This window comes from Schistosoma mansoni, assembly GCF_000237925.1.
Source record: "Schistosoma mansoni, WGS project CABG00000000 data, supercontig 0144, strain Puerto Rico, whole genome shotgun sequence".
In the NCBI taxonomy this organism is placed as follows: Eukaryota; Metazoa; Platyhelminthes; class Trematoda; order Strigeidida; family Schistosomatidae; genus Schistosoma; species Schistosoma mansoni.
Window position 1 is genome coordinate 717,841 of NW_017386043.1, and position 16,379 is coordinate 734,219.

Genomic DNA, 16,379 nt, shown 5'->3' on the forward strand with positions numbered 1-16,379 from the left:
CTAGAGCGTGAACTATGAGAAAGCGCCACGCTTACTAAAGAGACAAGGGTGGCCAGGTATCCGGAAAGGGTCAGGGTCGGATCAGAAGAGCTCATGAGGTACCTTCCAGGGTGGAAATGATTGTTATCTTTATAGTCAGTGTAGGGCATTGCCACCTTTTATATGAGAATCGCTTATTGGGTTGATAGAAAGGGGGGCGGAGCTTATGGAAAAAAGCCATGCAATGAGACATTTATAAGATTTCTGGCCTTTTGCTAGCAAACGTCAGAAAATACAAATCTTATGCTAATTGGGACATAACAACAATATATTTATTATTAACTCTACCCAATACTCAATTTATTTGAAACTATCAAGTTCAACCTTGGTATTGATGCCGATAAGCTCCAGCATATACTTTAGAGCGTGGTGATAAAGATATACAAGGGGGGTTAGCTATGGAGATGGAAGAGTTAATAAGAGATGAGGGAGGGATTCGATCGTCAACAAGATGATCTCAAATGCTGATAGAGGCATGGAGACGGTTTTTACTTCCCAGCTGCCCACACCGTGAAAGGATATTTTTTTCCTAAGGGATCAGAAAAAGAAACTGGATTAGTGGTAGTTTTAGAGACCTGAGAGCGTGATCGCAGAGCCCAAGGGACAACTACTTGAAGCCGGTCGTACATGGCCTTTTGACGAGTTTTGACGAGTTAGCTCCGAACTTACTGATGAGGACGGAAATCCATGGGGCAAGGTGAAGTGACAATTTTAGGGTCGACCCTTTCTGATCCATTCCTTCGGTTGTGAGAAGGTAGCATCGCTGCAGATGCTGGTTGTCCGAGGGAAACACCTTACTGCTGTCACACCCCTCTACTGTCGGCAGTACGACTTTGTCCTCCGACCTTAAGTTGCTGTCTTAACGTTCTTCAAGCTGACATGGTAGGGCCTAAAAAAGCACATGATCCAGCCGAGATAGCTCGGTTGATTCATCACGATAGGTGATCCCAACCACCACGTCAGGGTAGCAGCTACGGTCGGGATTTCTTAGTTTAAAAAGGGATATATTTAAACACTTACTGAGGTCTCAGACAAGGAATATCGTACAGGAATTCGTACCAACGTCCTTAGTGAAGAATGGAAATAATCAAGGTATGCAAGTATTAGTTAGAAAATTAATTGGCGAAAATAATTTCAAACAATACTTCAGATACTGGTTAATGAAAGCCAATGACTTATAGCATACAACGTCCCCAGTGTTACAGGACTAGGCCCATTAGCAACTTCAGATTTGGGGCTGGCGCTGGGTGAAATAGTTGGGTTGCGACTTGATGTTAGTCCACAGATAAGTTGATTCACGGGTACCGATTGCCAATCAAGAGAATTTACTCCCCAGTACCTGAAAATATAAGAAGATCACAAGTAGTGCTTCCAGAAAACTTTTTATTCAAAAATGGACGTTTTATTGTCATGATAAAATATTTCACAATTTATGAAAGGAAAGTATAGAGCAGTGATAAAAGACAGTAATTGTCAATTTCCAATTACCGTGGCGATACACCTGTTATTTGGTGACTGAAATCCATGTTCTTCGTTATCGGAGTGCACTTCTCAAGCCCACACAAATGTGAAACAGCAAATTATAAAGTATGGTATAATGTTTGAGTTAGGTCAACTTCTTATTTAGGTAGAATAAAAACTGGTCAGTGATTCTTAGCAAGGTTCGTTCCTGAGAGATGAGGATGCTAAACCCATTCAAAAACCTACTTCTTTATCCGGGCTTGGGACCGTTAGCAACCTTAGAAGGGCATCAGGCGGGTGGCATTCCTACAATTAAAAAACATCTGGAAATTAAAACAACTATCAGCCAACACATAAGTCAGAACTTTCAATACAAACGTCAAGACATTTCTTTTGTACAGAGTTGAAACTTGGAGAACTACAATCATCACCAAAAAGGTACAGGTGTTTATAAACAGCCGTCTACGCAAGATACTCCATATCCGTTAGTCAGGCGCCATCAGCAACAACCTAATGTGGCAAAAAACAAACCCACTTCCAGCTGAAGAAGAAATAGGACACACATTGGGTAAACCATCAAACTGCGCCACAAAGCATGCTCGAACTTGGAATCCTCAGGTCAAAAAGGAAAAGCGGAAGACCAAAGAACACATTGTGTCGAGAATCGAAGACAGACAGAACATCACTTGGGAACAATTGAGAAAGAGCCCAGGGCCGAGCAGGTTAGAGATGTCTGGTCGGCAGCCTATGTTCCACAAGGGATAACAGGCGTAAGTAAATAGTGATAAAAACTATACTGAAACATTCAGCGACTTTTCCTTAAATGATGAATGACAATTTCTCGGAAAATACTTTTATACAATCAACAAAAACTTCTTAGTGAAAATAAATAAGTAATTCAACTTACCAAACTGCTGTTTGATCATTATCAATCTGGAAAGTGGATGGCATAGTTGATAACTCGGGATAAACATATTCTGAATTATTGATTGTAGACTGATTTTGAAAATGTTTCTCAAATGCTTTCCAATCATCACTTAATTTATTAAGAACAGGTCTTGGGAGCCAAACAGCTGCACATACTTCATTTACTTCAAGATTAAATTGTGGTAAGTATGAGTGAACATCATCTGGATCTAAAACAGGTCTGTAAAAAACCATAAGACAGTGTTTAGAAAAAGAATATAGTTTATGACCAATTAATATAGTTAGTGCCCAACTCAATATAAGACCAAGGTATTATGGAGTAAATAAACAACTGAAAACTTTAAGGAGTGAAAATGAATAGTCATTTTTGACCTCGAAGGATTACAATAACAAACTATTGAGAGAAATATGTACTTTCTCCAGTTCCTGAAGAAGCTATATTACGATGGAATAATAAGTGAAAAGAAATGACTACGGCCGATGTTTATGTTAATTTTGCATTGATCGTGGCTTTTGGTAAAAAAAAATAATCAAGAATACTCCTACTATAATTGTTTAATGACTTACTCCATAAGAAAAACTAACAAATCAGGCCCGCCAATAATTAAATCTGACTTCAAACATTGAGAATATGAGACCATGAAATCCTAGGTCCTATAGGGAAACAAATTGACTAACTAGGTAAACTGATGTTGATAAATCAATAACGAGTTGTCCATTCCGATTATCTTCAATCTGTAACATTTGTTTGGTCTTAAAATGAAGCCAAAAATTAAAATATGGTCAATAAATCAAAATTCAGGGATAACAAGAGAAATCAAGACAAATTATCTGGGTGAGTGCGCTGCGCGTCCCAAGCATGTTGATTGTCATGGATAACAAGGTTCAGCTACGTCTGTCATTGAAAAGTGTACCTCAGAAGTAGATAAACCTTGTGAAGGCTTTTTACTCGAACACTACCAGTCGAGTCAGAGCTTATGTCGAACTGTCATTTGATTTTCCAACTTCAAGTGGTGTCCGGCAAGGCTGTCCACTATCTCCATTTTTGTTTAATTCCATCTTAGACCTACTGTTGGAAATGGCACTCTTATCGACTTAATTTTCAGGAATTGATCTCCTACCAGTATGTCCACTTATCGACTTAGAATACGCAGATGATACAGTTCTATTTGGTGAAGACGCTGATAGAATGCAACAATGCCAGGATATTTGAGATGCGTTTCTCCCCCTCTAAAGGTAAATTATCGCTCCAGGACTGGCCTGCGTCAACACCTGAACTAAGGATGGGGAGTGAAGTAGTCGAACACGTGGACAATTCTGCATAACTTGGAAGCCTGACCAGCCCTAATGGGTTGGTGTCTGACGAAATCTCTGCACAGATTCAAAAAGCTCGTCTGGCTTTTGCCAATTTACGTCACCTATGGCGAAGACGAGATATCCGTCTATCAATTAAGAGACGAGTATACTGCACAACAGTTTGCTCTGTTCTGCTTTACGGCTGCGAAACCTGGCCATTAAGAGTAGAAGATACTCGTAAGTTACTAGTATTTGACCACAGATGCATTAGAAACATTTCACACATCTGCTGGGATCACCAGGTAAGTAATGGAGAGGTTAGATTCAGGGAATTAGACAATGATAGTAAACCAGTTGATGACCCGATCTTCCTATTTTGGAGAAAATTTTATCCGTTTTGGGGAAGCCGCTATATAAAATTTTGGGGATATGCCACAAAAACCCCGAAACTTCCCAGATCTGAGGAAATTTTCCAAAACGTTGGGGAAGACCATTGGAATTTGGAGAAAACGCCAAGATAGGCAGATTGGGGAGGTTGTAAATCTACATCGACTGAGGTAGTTTGACCACGTGTTATGTATGTCTGAACACCGATTATCACAGCACGCAATTCTGATTAGTGTTGGAGACAGATAGAAGAAAGTTGGCGGAGGCCAAACCAAAACGTGGCACCAGTCCATAAAGTCACTAATTTATAGTCTCTGTCATGTTGGTAGATGCAGACTACTTGGTTAGGGTCCGCGCGACTATCTTAACCAGTGGTTGGATACTCTGTGTGACATGGTTCAGAATCGATCACAATGGTGTAGGTGTATACACTCTTTGTTTTCCCTTAAACCGTAAGATTAAAATTACTTCATACCTTTGTTTCTACGAGCTAATTCCTTCTCCCTGTATTATGTCCTCATATGAAATCTTTTCCTACTACCATTGAAGTAACTGCTTCTATGAAAATGGTGTTCATCTTGTTGTGCTAATGAGGTGTGGCAGCTTAGACTGATGCATATATGTGCCTAATCCTACGTTTTAGCTGACTAACTTTTAATTTTATTTAGTGTTAAGTTACGATATCGCGTAAGGTAGGGACACTTAAACCTTCGTATTTCACAACAGCAGTGGTTTATCTGTTCTCAACACTTGTGAAGGAACTAAGATCTAGTTCGTAGTCAGATCTTGGGGACTTTTCGATTACCGAATAAACAACTCAGAGACCAAAGGTTTAAACGTAATTCCAAACCAGTTGAATTTACTAACATCAACAGGATACTATGAACCTGGAAACCAAGGTTTGTATACAGGACCTATATAGCTAGAAACCAGTCACGTTGAAATATGTACTTATAAACTAGGACAGGATCGTATGCCATAAACAAATGTCAGGACCAATTTTAAACTTGGAGGAATCTTAATGAGTCCACTTAAGATGGGTTCATTATATGATAAATATCTAATACTTCAGGTCGCTTTATTTGTACAAACTATCAGATATTGCAACAACTGGTTGCCTTTTTTTTGTTCTTGGTTAAAATGTTCTTAGCGTACAAGAGAATTTGAGAATTTACACTGTATATAGCCTACTACTCGCACATTCGATTTATAATAGGCCTTTGTGGTCGATGGCAATAACGATCCCTTAGATTATCAATACGAATTATTTTTCGAAGGTTAGTGCTCAGAATTTGGAATTTCGACTGGTCGTTTCTGTCAAAGATTTGATGTCATTTGTTGCTGATAGAAATCAAAAATCACCAAACCTATGTCAATTATCCAGAATTTGCATGGCATTCCAATACTGTGCAAGAAAGGAGTATGCACTTAAAAGTTATCTAAAATTTAAAATCATAACAGGAAAAAGCATACGCACGTATCTGAATTGTAAACACAATGCACTATAGAAAAAAAGTCTAAATTTATAACTCTTACGTTGAAGAACGAGACCAATTAACAGAGTAATATATAACTATATGATGAGATTTAGGAGAGATAGTAGACTTTCCGATTGCTGTATCTAAACGAGAAGGATATGAAGCTTCCCATGAACAAAGTGGTTTAATAGTACATTCATTCATTACATTCTTTTCTTTTCCATACGAATGCAATCCTAACTCTTCTGTGAGTTCACGAAATGCGGTGTCCTGTGGTTAGCAACACAAATAAAGGGTTACGCCATAATTATATCACTATACAATCATCAGCAGCACAGATAACTAATATTTTCGTTCTATCTAAAAGTTTTTTAGAATACTGTAGATGAGTCATCATCTATATCGACAGGTTATTCGTGAGAATGTTATGTCATAAAATAGTCCGTATTATTCGTTACGTAACCCTACTTTCTATAGGTTAACACCAATGAATTCTAGGAAACTAAATATTTTTTGATCAATAAGAGAACTGTATCAACTATTCTGAAGTCAAGTATCTATTTTAACATCTTTCACTTGAGCGTTTGAACATTTGGTACAGACCAAATGTTGAATAGTTTTGAACAGAGCACTGAAAAGCCTCGTTATTGAAGAATATTTAGGGATCTACTAAATAAACTCCCAATATTGATTAAAAATGTTTCACATATGCCTATTCAGAAACCCTGTATAGTCAATGTACACACGTTTGGGGATAAAAAGTAAGTTAAAATATTCTGACACAGTTGTTGGCATTCTTTAATAGGTTTTTAAGGTGAGAAATTCGGTTTAAATGAGAGGTAACCGCCAAGATGAACTGTTAATTTTTGTTAGATCTGCCCAAGTTACCACAGACTGCAATCGGGACGCGAACAAATAAATTAGTTCCTTTGACAGATGTTATAACGCTAGTTAGGAATCTAAATATGTAGGTCATGAATTTAAATACAGAAAATAACTAAACAGGCATTCGCAAGTTCAAAAGTGGATGCTTCTCAAAGCAGGACTGAAGCAGATTATAAATTATCTTCTAATAGCAGCAACACTACACAAAGGATGAGAAACAGCTAACCAAGAATTCTTTGGGTTACTGAATCTAAATTAAGAATGATACAATCTCCTATACAAAGTGGACGTGCGGAGACACCTGTACAAATACTAGTGGATACAGTCGTAGAGATCCCATTCTCTAGCTGGATACTTTTTGAGACTAGTAGAATAAATGAATTGTGAGATATCTGGAAACCCAGTTTTTCTAAAGAACACTGCACTGAGACATTACTACATCGAGTTCTATTGAAGCAAAAATATGGTCGTTTCCTAATAAGACCTATGGCTTAACAAAAATCAATTAAAGAAACACACCTGAATAGGTTCATTAGCTTCACAATGACCTCCAGGAGGTACCCAGACACCCGGATAAGATCGCATATGCCACGGTCTGCGAGTGAGAAACACACCATCTAGTCCAGATAAATGCAGAAGGCAGGAGCAAGCCACAGGAATCCATTTGGGACAAGATTTCCCATCTGAGTTTAGGAAGCGTCGATTAGACATAGCGAAAGGGCAAACACGTGGACGCTACAAAAAACGAAACTCTCTTATCCCACAAAAGTTAGTGAAAATATAAGGAAAATGAATGCAGTGAAAGCGTATCATTAACAGTTAGCCCAGTTATTACATATTGATTGAACTTTATTTTATCTAATCAATTACGTGCTTACAGTTGATTTGGGACTACTTTACGTTAACCCTAAGATTGATCATAGGAAACAAATTAGTATAGTGCGTCAACCGCTCTCTCGTGAATTTCATCAGTCATGGTAGGTAGGTGACTGACGAGATTTCGGCAAGGCCTTAGAAGGCTTATTTGGCTTCTGTGAGCTTTTGCGCAGTTAAACTAAGATATGGGGTCAGACCATGAACTCATGGACTGTTAGACTGAGCCGTGTTGGTAAAGGCACACCATATAGTTGAGGTTCGTGAGATAACTGCGATCAGTCGTCAGACTCGGGTGACACCTTAAAACTGGTCATTGATTTATGTCTCTTTAGATCTTGAACTTTAGATTGTCGAGAAATTTACATTCCTCAAATCCATCCACTCTTCTCAAACTATATTCCAAAACGTTTAGTCTTTAGTGATTCATGAGAGATTATTCTAACTTTTGGACAGACAAACTAAGATAGCCTATTCGGAGTATGATGTACACAAATGTTTATCCTTGTTAATTACCCATTTACAACGTTTAATCTTGATAATGTGAGTATATCTGTTTATCGCTTACTCCATCCGTTACCTATCTTAGCTTGCTTTTATGTATCTGATTATAAATGCTGAATTACCAGAATTGAGTGAGCAACGTTGTCTATCTCCGTGCTCATCCTATTTCTAGGCACATGAATGTCTGAAATGAATCCTTACAATACATTTCGTATCCGGCTTTTATTACAACCGCTACATAATGAGGTTAGGTCAAGCACGACGTACGAAATTAGGCAGGGGATTTACGATTCAAGGTCTATTCATTGACGTCACTTATGAAGTCAACTCGATGCTACGCACTTTTTTGTCAGAAACAGTTTGTTCACAACGTTTGATTCAAAAGACAAAAACAGCGCAGAAAGTATTGAGCAAGTGAATCAATAAATATTATTTAATAAGCCAATATGTATGTGTTAGATGAAGTCATTGAATGCTTTAAGCAATGTTTAAGCGGGACGGAGAGATAAGAGCCTAAACACGTATTCGATCATATACATTCACTTTTGCATGCATGCACATACAGACAAAAGTATAAGTGAATCATTGCGGGTTAAAATAACGGTTTACACAAAAATCAGACTGACTCAAACGCTTAGTTCCTTTGAACATGCAAAAACGTGTGTATGGGAAAAGCACTATAAATCTTTCTCACTATAATTGACACTATTATTATCTTGACTCCTCTGATATTCATCTTGTTAATTCTATTGTGGTGATATGGCACGGCGACTTGAGCTTAAGACCTTCTTTACCAAGCTTTACGTTAATCATGGCAATGTTCTTAGTAAGATTATTGGGATATGTTATTATTTATTTATTTATTTAATCACATATATATTGGTACAAAGGGCACCGGATACATATGCGCCACACAAAATAATGAGAATGGGAGAAGGAAGATGTGTATATATAAAAGAAGGAAAAAAAGAAAAGGAGAAGAGTAATGATGGGGGAAACTGAAATGTACAACCAGAAGAGCTCAGTTAGGAAAGTTATAGCCATTCTTTATGAAGAAAGTAGAAGAAGGTTACAGCAGGATCGCCACTGGCTTCTATTCTCAGCCATATCTGATAACGTCTCTAGCCACTGTGTTGCACCATCTCTCGGACCCCAGCCAGGGAGTCGTGAAGGACCAACAGAAGCTAGCCCTTTGCAGCTTTCTTTCATACCACGACACCATGCCATACACTGACTTCCTCTCCGCTTTTTCCAACCAGTCCCAGAGTCGGCAAATAATGCACGACGTGGAATTCTCTAAGACGACATTCGTAAAACATGTCCAAGCCACCGCAGTCGGTGTTTCAAGATGGTGACACTTATTGAATTATCGTCTCTGCGCCCGAACGCACGATATGATAACTATACGAAATGTTTAAAGTGGCTGGTCCTGTAGATTTTACTCTATTTTACTGGATTCCAACCGTTATTTGTGTCTATAGCTTGTTATTTATATCTCCTTAATTACTAGGATAGACAAGTGAATTCGCAGTTAGGATAAATCTTTAAGATACAATATCAGCAAACGGGCCACAAAGCTATAACATTTTAAGTTAATAAAATACACCTTATCCTACAGTTTCACAACACAAACGTGTGATGTTAAATCTAATAATCATTTCCCATGGTGTTTGTGTTTCAGGGCTTTAGGAGTAAATATAAATTGTGCTTGGAAACTTTTTTCGGGTGAGAAACCGAACGAAACATGTTAAAACGTTTGGTACATGAATATATTGAGGAAATATAGTCAAAACAGGAACCTCGAACTTATAAAACTTATGATAAAGTGATCGACGTAGAAACAACATATTTACTTCAGTCATATGAAAAATCTCTGGGCCATTTTATTTAGTTTGATAGTTACAGTGTAGTAAACGAAGAACCAGGTACCATAAACCAAAACTCACAGAGCCTTTGTAAAATACGAAAATTATACATTGAATACATCATTCTCATATCTTCCTTCAGTTGACCTTTAAACACTTTATCAGCTTTTCAATTCTGCTGTTATTCCGTCTGCTGTTTTCCTTCCACTTTTTTTTATTTCAATCTTCTGCTGGTACGCATCCCACTTCAAATTTCTGCCACATACTACTAACGTTTGTCCGCATCAGTAGCACACACTACAAAAGTAGGTATTTTTCTTACGAAAAAAAATATAACTCCTAGAGGATGTGACGTAAATGAATTTGTGGTGTTTTCTACTTGCATATAAAAACTCGATTAACAAATGGACAGAAAGATATGTACTTAGTACCAAATTATACGATTCACCCACAGAACTATTTTGACATGAATTCCACGGTTTTGTAAGAAAGGTTTTAATGGATTCTATTCATTACGAATATTTTGGACGTAAGAATGCTCAAAATCCAACATAATATTCGCAAAAGCTACTGAGGAAGACATATAATGCTTGAGACATTTAAAACATATAGTCCCGATAGCCATTTCAGTACCATAAGGTGACTAATAACTTCAGTGATAAACTATAATCTACAAAAAATTTAGCTACTGCATGACTTTTCGTATGCATAAATTAGCAGTTTAAATGTTGCAAACACCTAAATGTTTTGATCTATCTTTTTCGTTCTGACCAGTTATGACTGCAACTACTCATCATAATAACCTCGGGCTATTTGCGTTATTGCACACATGTTTATAAAATCCAAAGAAAGATTGTTACTGGCACATTTGCTTAAACTGCTTTCTGGAAAGCGGTACAGGAATAAATTTGAGCGGTTTGAAAAAATATCTTCCCGATAATAAATCTCACATACCATATTAAAATAAAACGTTAATAACATAAAGTAAACTAACACATAAAGGTATGTCTATACATTCGAATCCCAAGCAATCAGCACCAACAACTAGATCACATGAGTCCTGTCTGATTCTTATGGTTGTTTCATCTTCAAAACCAAGGGCATCCATTATTGACTAGGGATATTAAGAAAATCGGCATATATGTCTCAAATACCTCTTGAAATTCTAACCGTCTTTGAAACTTCGAGGAGTAAACATAAACCATACTAAAGGTTGTCTTCCTTGCGCTGGCACGATTTGAATAAAATAAAGGATCTTCAAAATACCTCGTTTAATTAATTTTGTAAGTGCTTCATGAGTAAACACATATGTTTTTTACATACATCCAGACAGTTCGAAATATGGTGAGAAAAAGCAGCACAACTCGAGAAAACTAGAGGCAAAATCATATCAAGTACTACAACGTACTTGGACGAATGGCTGAAGTGTAATTTACAGACGAACCAATCAGATTTAGGGTTGCCAGCCTTGAACTTTTGGCGCGAGATTCATCCACTCATTCTGTAGAGGAGGGCTTCTTCATCATTTTCCAGTGCGTTTACTCTTTGTTGCCCTGCAATAGAAAAACAAACTCGCATTAGAAACGTCGCATGAAACGATTATTATAACCATTACAAGGTTCATGAATAGTTTGACACTTAATTGCTTCAATTACAATTTATAAACAACTACCAACACCTATGTTCATCACTACCATAATAGGGGAGGCGAGTCATATGTAAATTATTTTACAGCTTGTTTTTGCCTGAAACTATAGTTTCGGTCCAATTTTTGACTCGATAAATGACGAATTTCACTCACCTGAGTTTGTATTGTTACAAATTACCAAATAAGGCTGACTAAACATTCATTCAGGTTGTCAGCTCAAAATACGTCAGGCAACCAATAGACTGAAATAAATGCCATGTAACACGCATAAATATTACAAAAATTAACATGTGACGGAAAAATGCTGTGATTAGCCGATAAAAAACGACATTAAAAATCCGCGACAACATGTAACGTATGAGCGAGAATCAATGACATGACTTTTCGACCATGCCTAGAGGAGTTGAAATTATCATGCATGATATAGTAACAGATTCTATTTTCTTTCTATTGCAGGGCGACCAAACATAAACCCTTTGGAGGAAGAAAAGCAAGCCCTATGTACACTAAGCTTACAGGATGACTCATAAGACTACTTTGTGAACTGACTTTTCCCGCTGTACTCTCGCGCACCGCGCTTTTTGATTTTCAAACAAAGAGGCTCGTGATTCCCACTGTGTTCTCTCTTGGTGTGAAGTCCTCGTTTAACATTGTGTGCTGTGCTGTTTTTCAAATCTGTCCTGCTGTTTTCTAGCCTCTGATTCTACGTGTTACAACTCGGCATTATAGCTGATGTCGTGATGAAAACGTTAAACATTTTATTCAATCTTAACGTTCAACTGTAAATTCTAATCCTAGTTCCTTTCACTGATTTATAGCCCTCATTTAACCCTAGTAAGCAGGACATTTTCAAGGTCATTTTGGCATTGCTCAAAAGTTATCCATAAATTATAGTCTCACCGTCAACTGACAAGCAATTTGTTCTGGGCTTGTGGACTTTTTTGGAGTTTCCTCGTAAATTCTCTGTTTTGGAAGACAAGGAAAGTGATAATATATCATAAAAAAATTTAACAGAAAGTAATTTGAAAGCTGTAATCAAGTCACTTCTAGTTCTTTGATATGACAATGGGAATAGGTCTAGTTTGGTCAGTCGAGCATGATACGAGAGCTTCGCTGTCCCGAGAATCAGCTTAATTGAGCTCCTTTGGACCTTTTTCAACAAGTTAATGTCTCTTTTTAGGTAGGAGCTAGCCGCTTCTAACTCCGCCTGTAGTCCCTCCGTGGGTTACTGCCGGTCCCAAGCCCGGATAAAGGAGGAGGGTTAAGTATGGGGTTAGCGACCCCATCCCATAGAAAACTAACTCGCTAAAAAACGCTCACCAGAAAAGTTATTCAAACCATTTAACCTCTGCCCCGGGAGTTAGAAGGGCTTCATGTAGAAGAGTTATAACGCTCATGGTGAAAGCCGAGTTCCTTCGGAAGCCACGAGGTCTACGCCCCTTCTGACAGCCAGAGCAACCAATCATCTAGGCACATGAAATGCTCGTACAGTGTGGCAGACCGGGAGAGTCTTTCAAATTGCTGCAGAAATGAAAATAATACAACCTGGAGATGCTTGAGATCAATGAAACACATCCGACACAGGTTGAACAACGACTATCTTCAGGGGAGCCTCTGTTATACTCCAGCTATGAAGAGGAAAATGCCCTACATACACGAGGAGTTGCATTGGTGCTTTCCAGACAAGCACAAGAAGCATGTGGGATTTAATTTGTCCTACATATATACTGCTAGAACTGTAAACGCGATACTGGCGATACCAGAGTCTATGTGAAGGCTATAGTCAGAACAAGGACAGCCTGGCTTTAAACTTTATCTGTATTTAAACATGAAAACAATTAGATTAGTACAATAATTAAAGAATTACTGTCATTTAGTGAAACGCACAAACATACCGACCAGTATTGCGTGTCTTATCGAAATAAATAAAATTTATGAGTCACATTATTATAATAGGACAATAATGTCTTTCGATTGGTAGGTCACATGCAACAGGGATATTTTACAGACACATCAGACCAGATCAACGTGGTGGCAGCCTTAGCAACGATTTGATTGGTCGGTTATGGACACAACTAACAATGCGCTTAAGGGATGGGAATCTCATGGACCAAGGATCATCAAAGCCTTCTGCAAAACAAAGAGGGAGGGCATCACAATGAACGTCATCCAATGCTATGCATCTACCAACGATTACAATAATGACGTTAAAGATCAATTCTACTGTAGTCTGCAGTCAATCGTCGAGAAGTGCCCAACAAAGGACCTGACCATTCTGATGGGAGATTTAAATGCCAAGATTGGAGTGAATATGAAGACATCATGGGACGACATGGACTAGGAGAAAAGAACGAAAATGGTGAGAGATTTGCAAATCTATGTGCCTTCAACAAGCTGGTCATAAGTGGTACTATATTCCCACATAAACGCATTCACAAAGCCACATGGACTTCACCGGATCACATTACGCAGAACCAAATTGACCATATCTTCATCAACAAAAAGTTCAGGAGAACGATGGAGGATGTGAGAACCAGGAGAGGAGCTGATATAGCATCAGATCATCATTTTCTGGTCGCCAAGATGAAATTAAAATTTAAGAAGCACTGGACATCAGGGCGGACAACATCACAAAAGTTTAATACGACTTTTCTTCGGAATACTGACAAACTCAAGATAGCCCTCAACAATAAGTTCCGGGCCTTTCATGAGCTACTCAATGGAGAGGGAACTACTATGGAGAGCAACTGGAAAGGTATCAAGGAGGCAATCATTTCAACATGTCTGGAGGTTATGGGCCACAAGAAGCACCATCACAAGGAATGGATCACTGTTGGTACATTGGATAAGGTTGAAGAAAGGAGGAACAAGAAGGCGGCGATCAATACCAGCCGAACAAGAGCAGAAAAAGCCAAGGCACAAGCCAAATACACAGAAGTAAACAGGCAAGTGAAGAGGAGCATCAGAACCGACAGACGTGAATATGTGGAAGACTTAGCAATGACAGCGGAAAAGGCTGTAGGATAACGAAACATGAAACAACTGTATGACACAAACAAAGAAACTCGCTGGAAATTACAGTAAGCCAGAATGACCGGTAAAAAGCAGGGAGGGTAAGGTGATCACCAACATTGAAGAACAACAAAACAGGTGGGTAGAACACTTCAAAGAACTCTTGAATCAACCAGCTCCATTGAACCCACCTAACATCGAAGCGGCACCCACTGACCACAGATGTTTATTAACAGTTGTTTACGCAAAATACTTCGGATCCGTTGGCCAAACTCTATCAGCAACAACCTACTGAGGGTGAGAACAAACCAGATTTCACTCGGCGAAGGAAGAAATTAGGAAGAAGCACTGGAAATGGATAGGACACACATTGAGGAAATCACCCAACTGCTTCACAAGACAAGCCGAGAAATGGAGACAGAGATGAGAAGAATTAACAAAAGTTGGATACGACTAGGGAGGGAGGGCCATGACAGAGTGGGTTGGAGAATTCTGGTCGGCGGCCTATGCTCCATTGTGAGTAACAGGCGTAAGTAATTAAGTGGCCGCTTTTATGCAGTACTGAAGTTTAGGACGAACGGATGCTGTGTACAAAGTCAAAAAGGTTTTATCATCAACATGGCCCAATGTGTTCACCATTAGGTTCTAAGACCTATGGCAGCTATTGCACAAGAGTGTGCTGTAGTATTTAAGTATTGGCTAACGATGATTGCTTGGTAATTAAGTCTGGACAACTGGTAGCCCAGTGTTTTTCACCGTGTAGGTACCTTGGTGATCAATATACATCATAATGCACTTGTAAGCATCTGCAGGCTACCGCCATATTTGAGACCATCAAGATAATTTCTCCAGGTTATTTTGATGCTATAAACTACCACCTTCACGTCTTGTCGCTCTCCATATCTTGACATCGTGAGAATATGACGGAACCGATGATGATAGGAGAATAGGAAGGTCATTTGCACACAAGATGAACGACACTGGCCCCCAAGTTTTACCCTGAAGTACTCCGCTAAGTACGGTTTCCTAGCTAGACAAAGTTACGTTCACCCGTATTCTTTGTTGACGCCCAACTGGGAAGTCTTTCATCCATAATAATAGGTTGCCTCCAACCCCTACATTGCCTAACTTATGTAACAGCCAGTTGAGAGGAACTTTGTCGCAAGCTGTGCTTAAGTTAATGTAGGCTATGTATATAGGTAACTTCTGGTCCTTAAGAGCACACCAGCTTTCACGAGCCATTAATAAGTTAGTGAAACAGGAATAATGTATTCTAAAACCATGCTGATCCGGTTTGCAAATGCCTTTATTTTGATTTATCGCCCGAGCTTGTAAGTGTAGTACAGTTCAACTTTTGGGGTGTAAATAATCAAGCATCTGCAACAAAATATTCATTGGGAGGATAAAAACTAGCTACGGCATCTAGGAATCATGAGGATCAAACGAAGCCTATACTAAAACTCGTCAGACCATATTTCCATGTTGGCTTAATTCCTCCTCTCTTACTCAAGCGATATATGGTTTGAAATCATTTTACAGTACTTTTGGTTGGGCACGAGCGTAAGATAAAGGTACGCTTTTGATTGAAATTATCTCTGTTTTGCTACCAGCAACAATCTGTTGGCTTCACTCGCAAATGAAAACTACTTCTTTCATCAGATTTCAGTATAAATCCAGGTGTGCATCGAATTAGGACCAGTTAAGAAGAATAACGGTGTGACAGTAACGAAAATATTTGCGGACAATATTATAGTGTCTTAAATTATGTGGGTTTCCTCACAACCTAAAGTCGAAGAATCAATGGCAAAACATATTGACAGTCTTCGGAATTATTATTCTAAAGAAAACGAGGCTGTTTTGCAATATATCGATAGACTGAACCATCAAACATGTCCCCGAACAGTTAGTATCTATTCTACCTACAGTAATGATGATAGAGAAGAGTGTGGGATCATCGATGCTACTGTGTGAGTACTCCTTCTGGATATTGGAGATATCCGACAA

General features: G+C 38.6%; 1 protein-coding gene across 1 annotated transcript; it reads right to left on the bottom strand.

Annotated features, from left to right (window-relative positions):
• Window positions 1-1,185: 1,185 nt before the first annotated feature.
• Window positions 1,186-7,184, bottom strand: Smp_074620 (nucleoside diphosphate hydrolase, putative; the record flags this gene model as incomplete). Its single annotated transcript, XM_018799709.1, has 4 exons — window positions 1,186-1,378; window positions 2,408-2,647; window positions 5,647-5,858; window positions 6,993-7,184. The coding sequence occupies 4 exons, from the start codon at window positions 7,182-7,184 to the stop codon at window positions 1,186-1,188; spliced, it is 837 nt and encodes a 278-aa protein (XP_018646597.1).
• Between the last annotated feature and the right edge of the window lie 9,195 nt (window positions 7,185-16,379).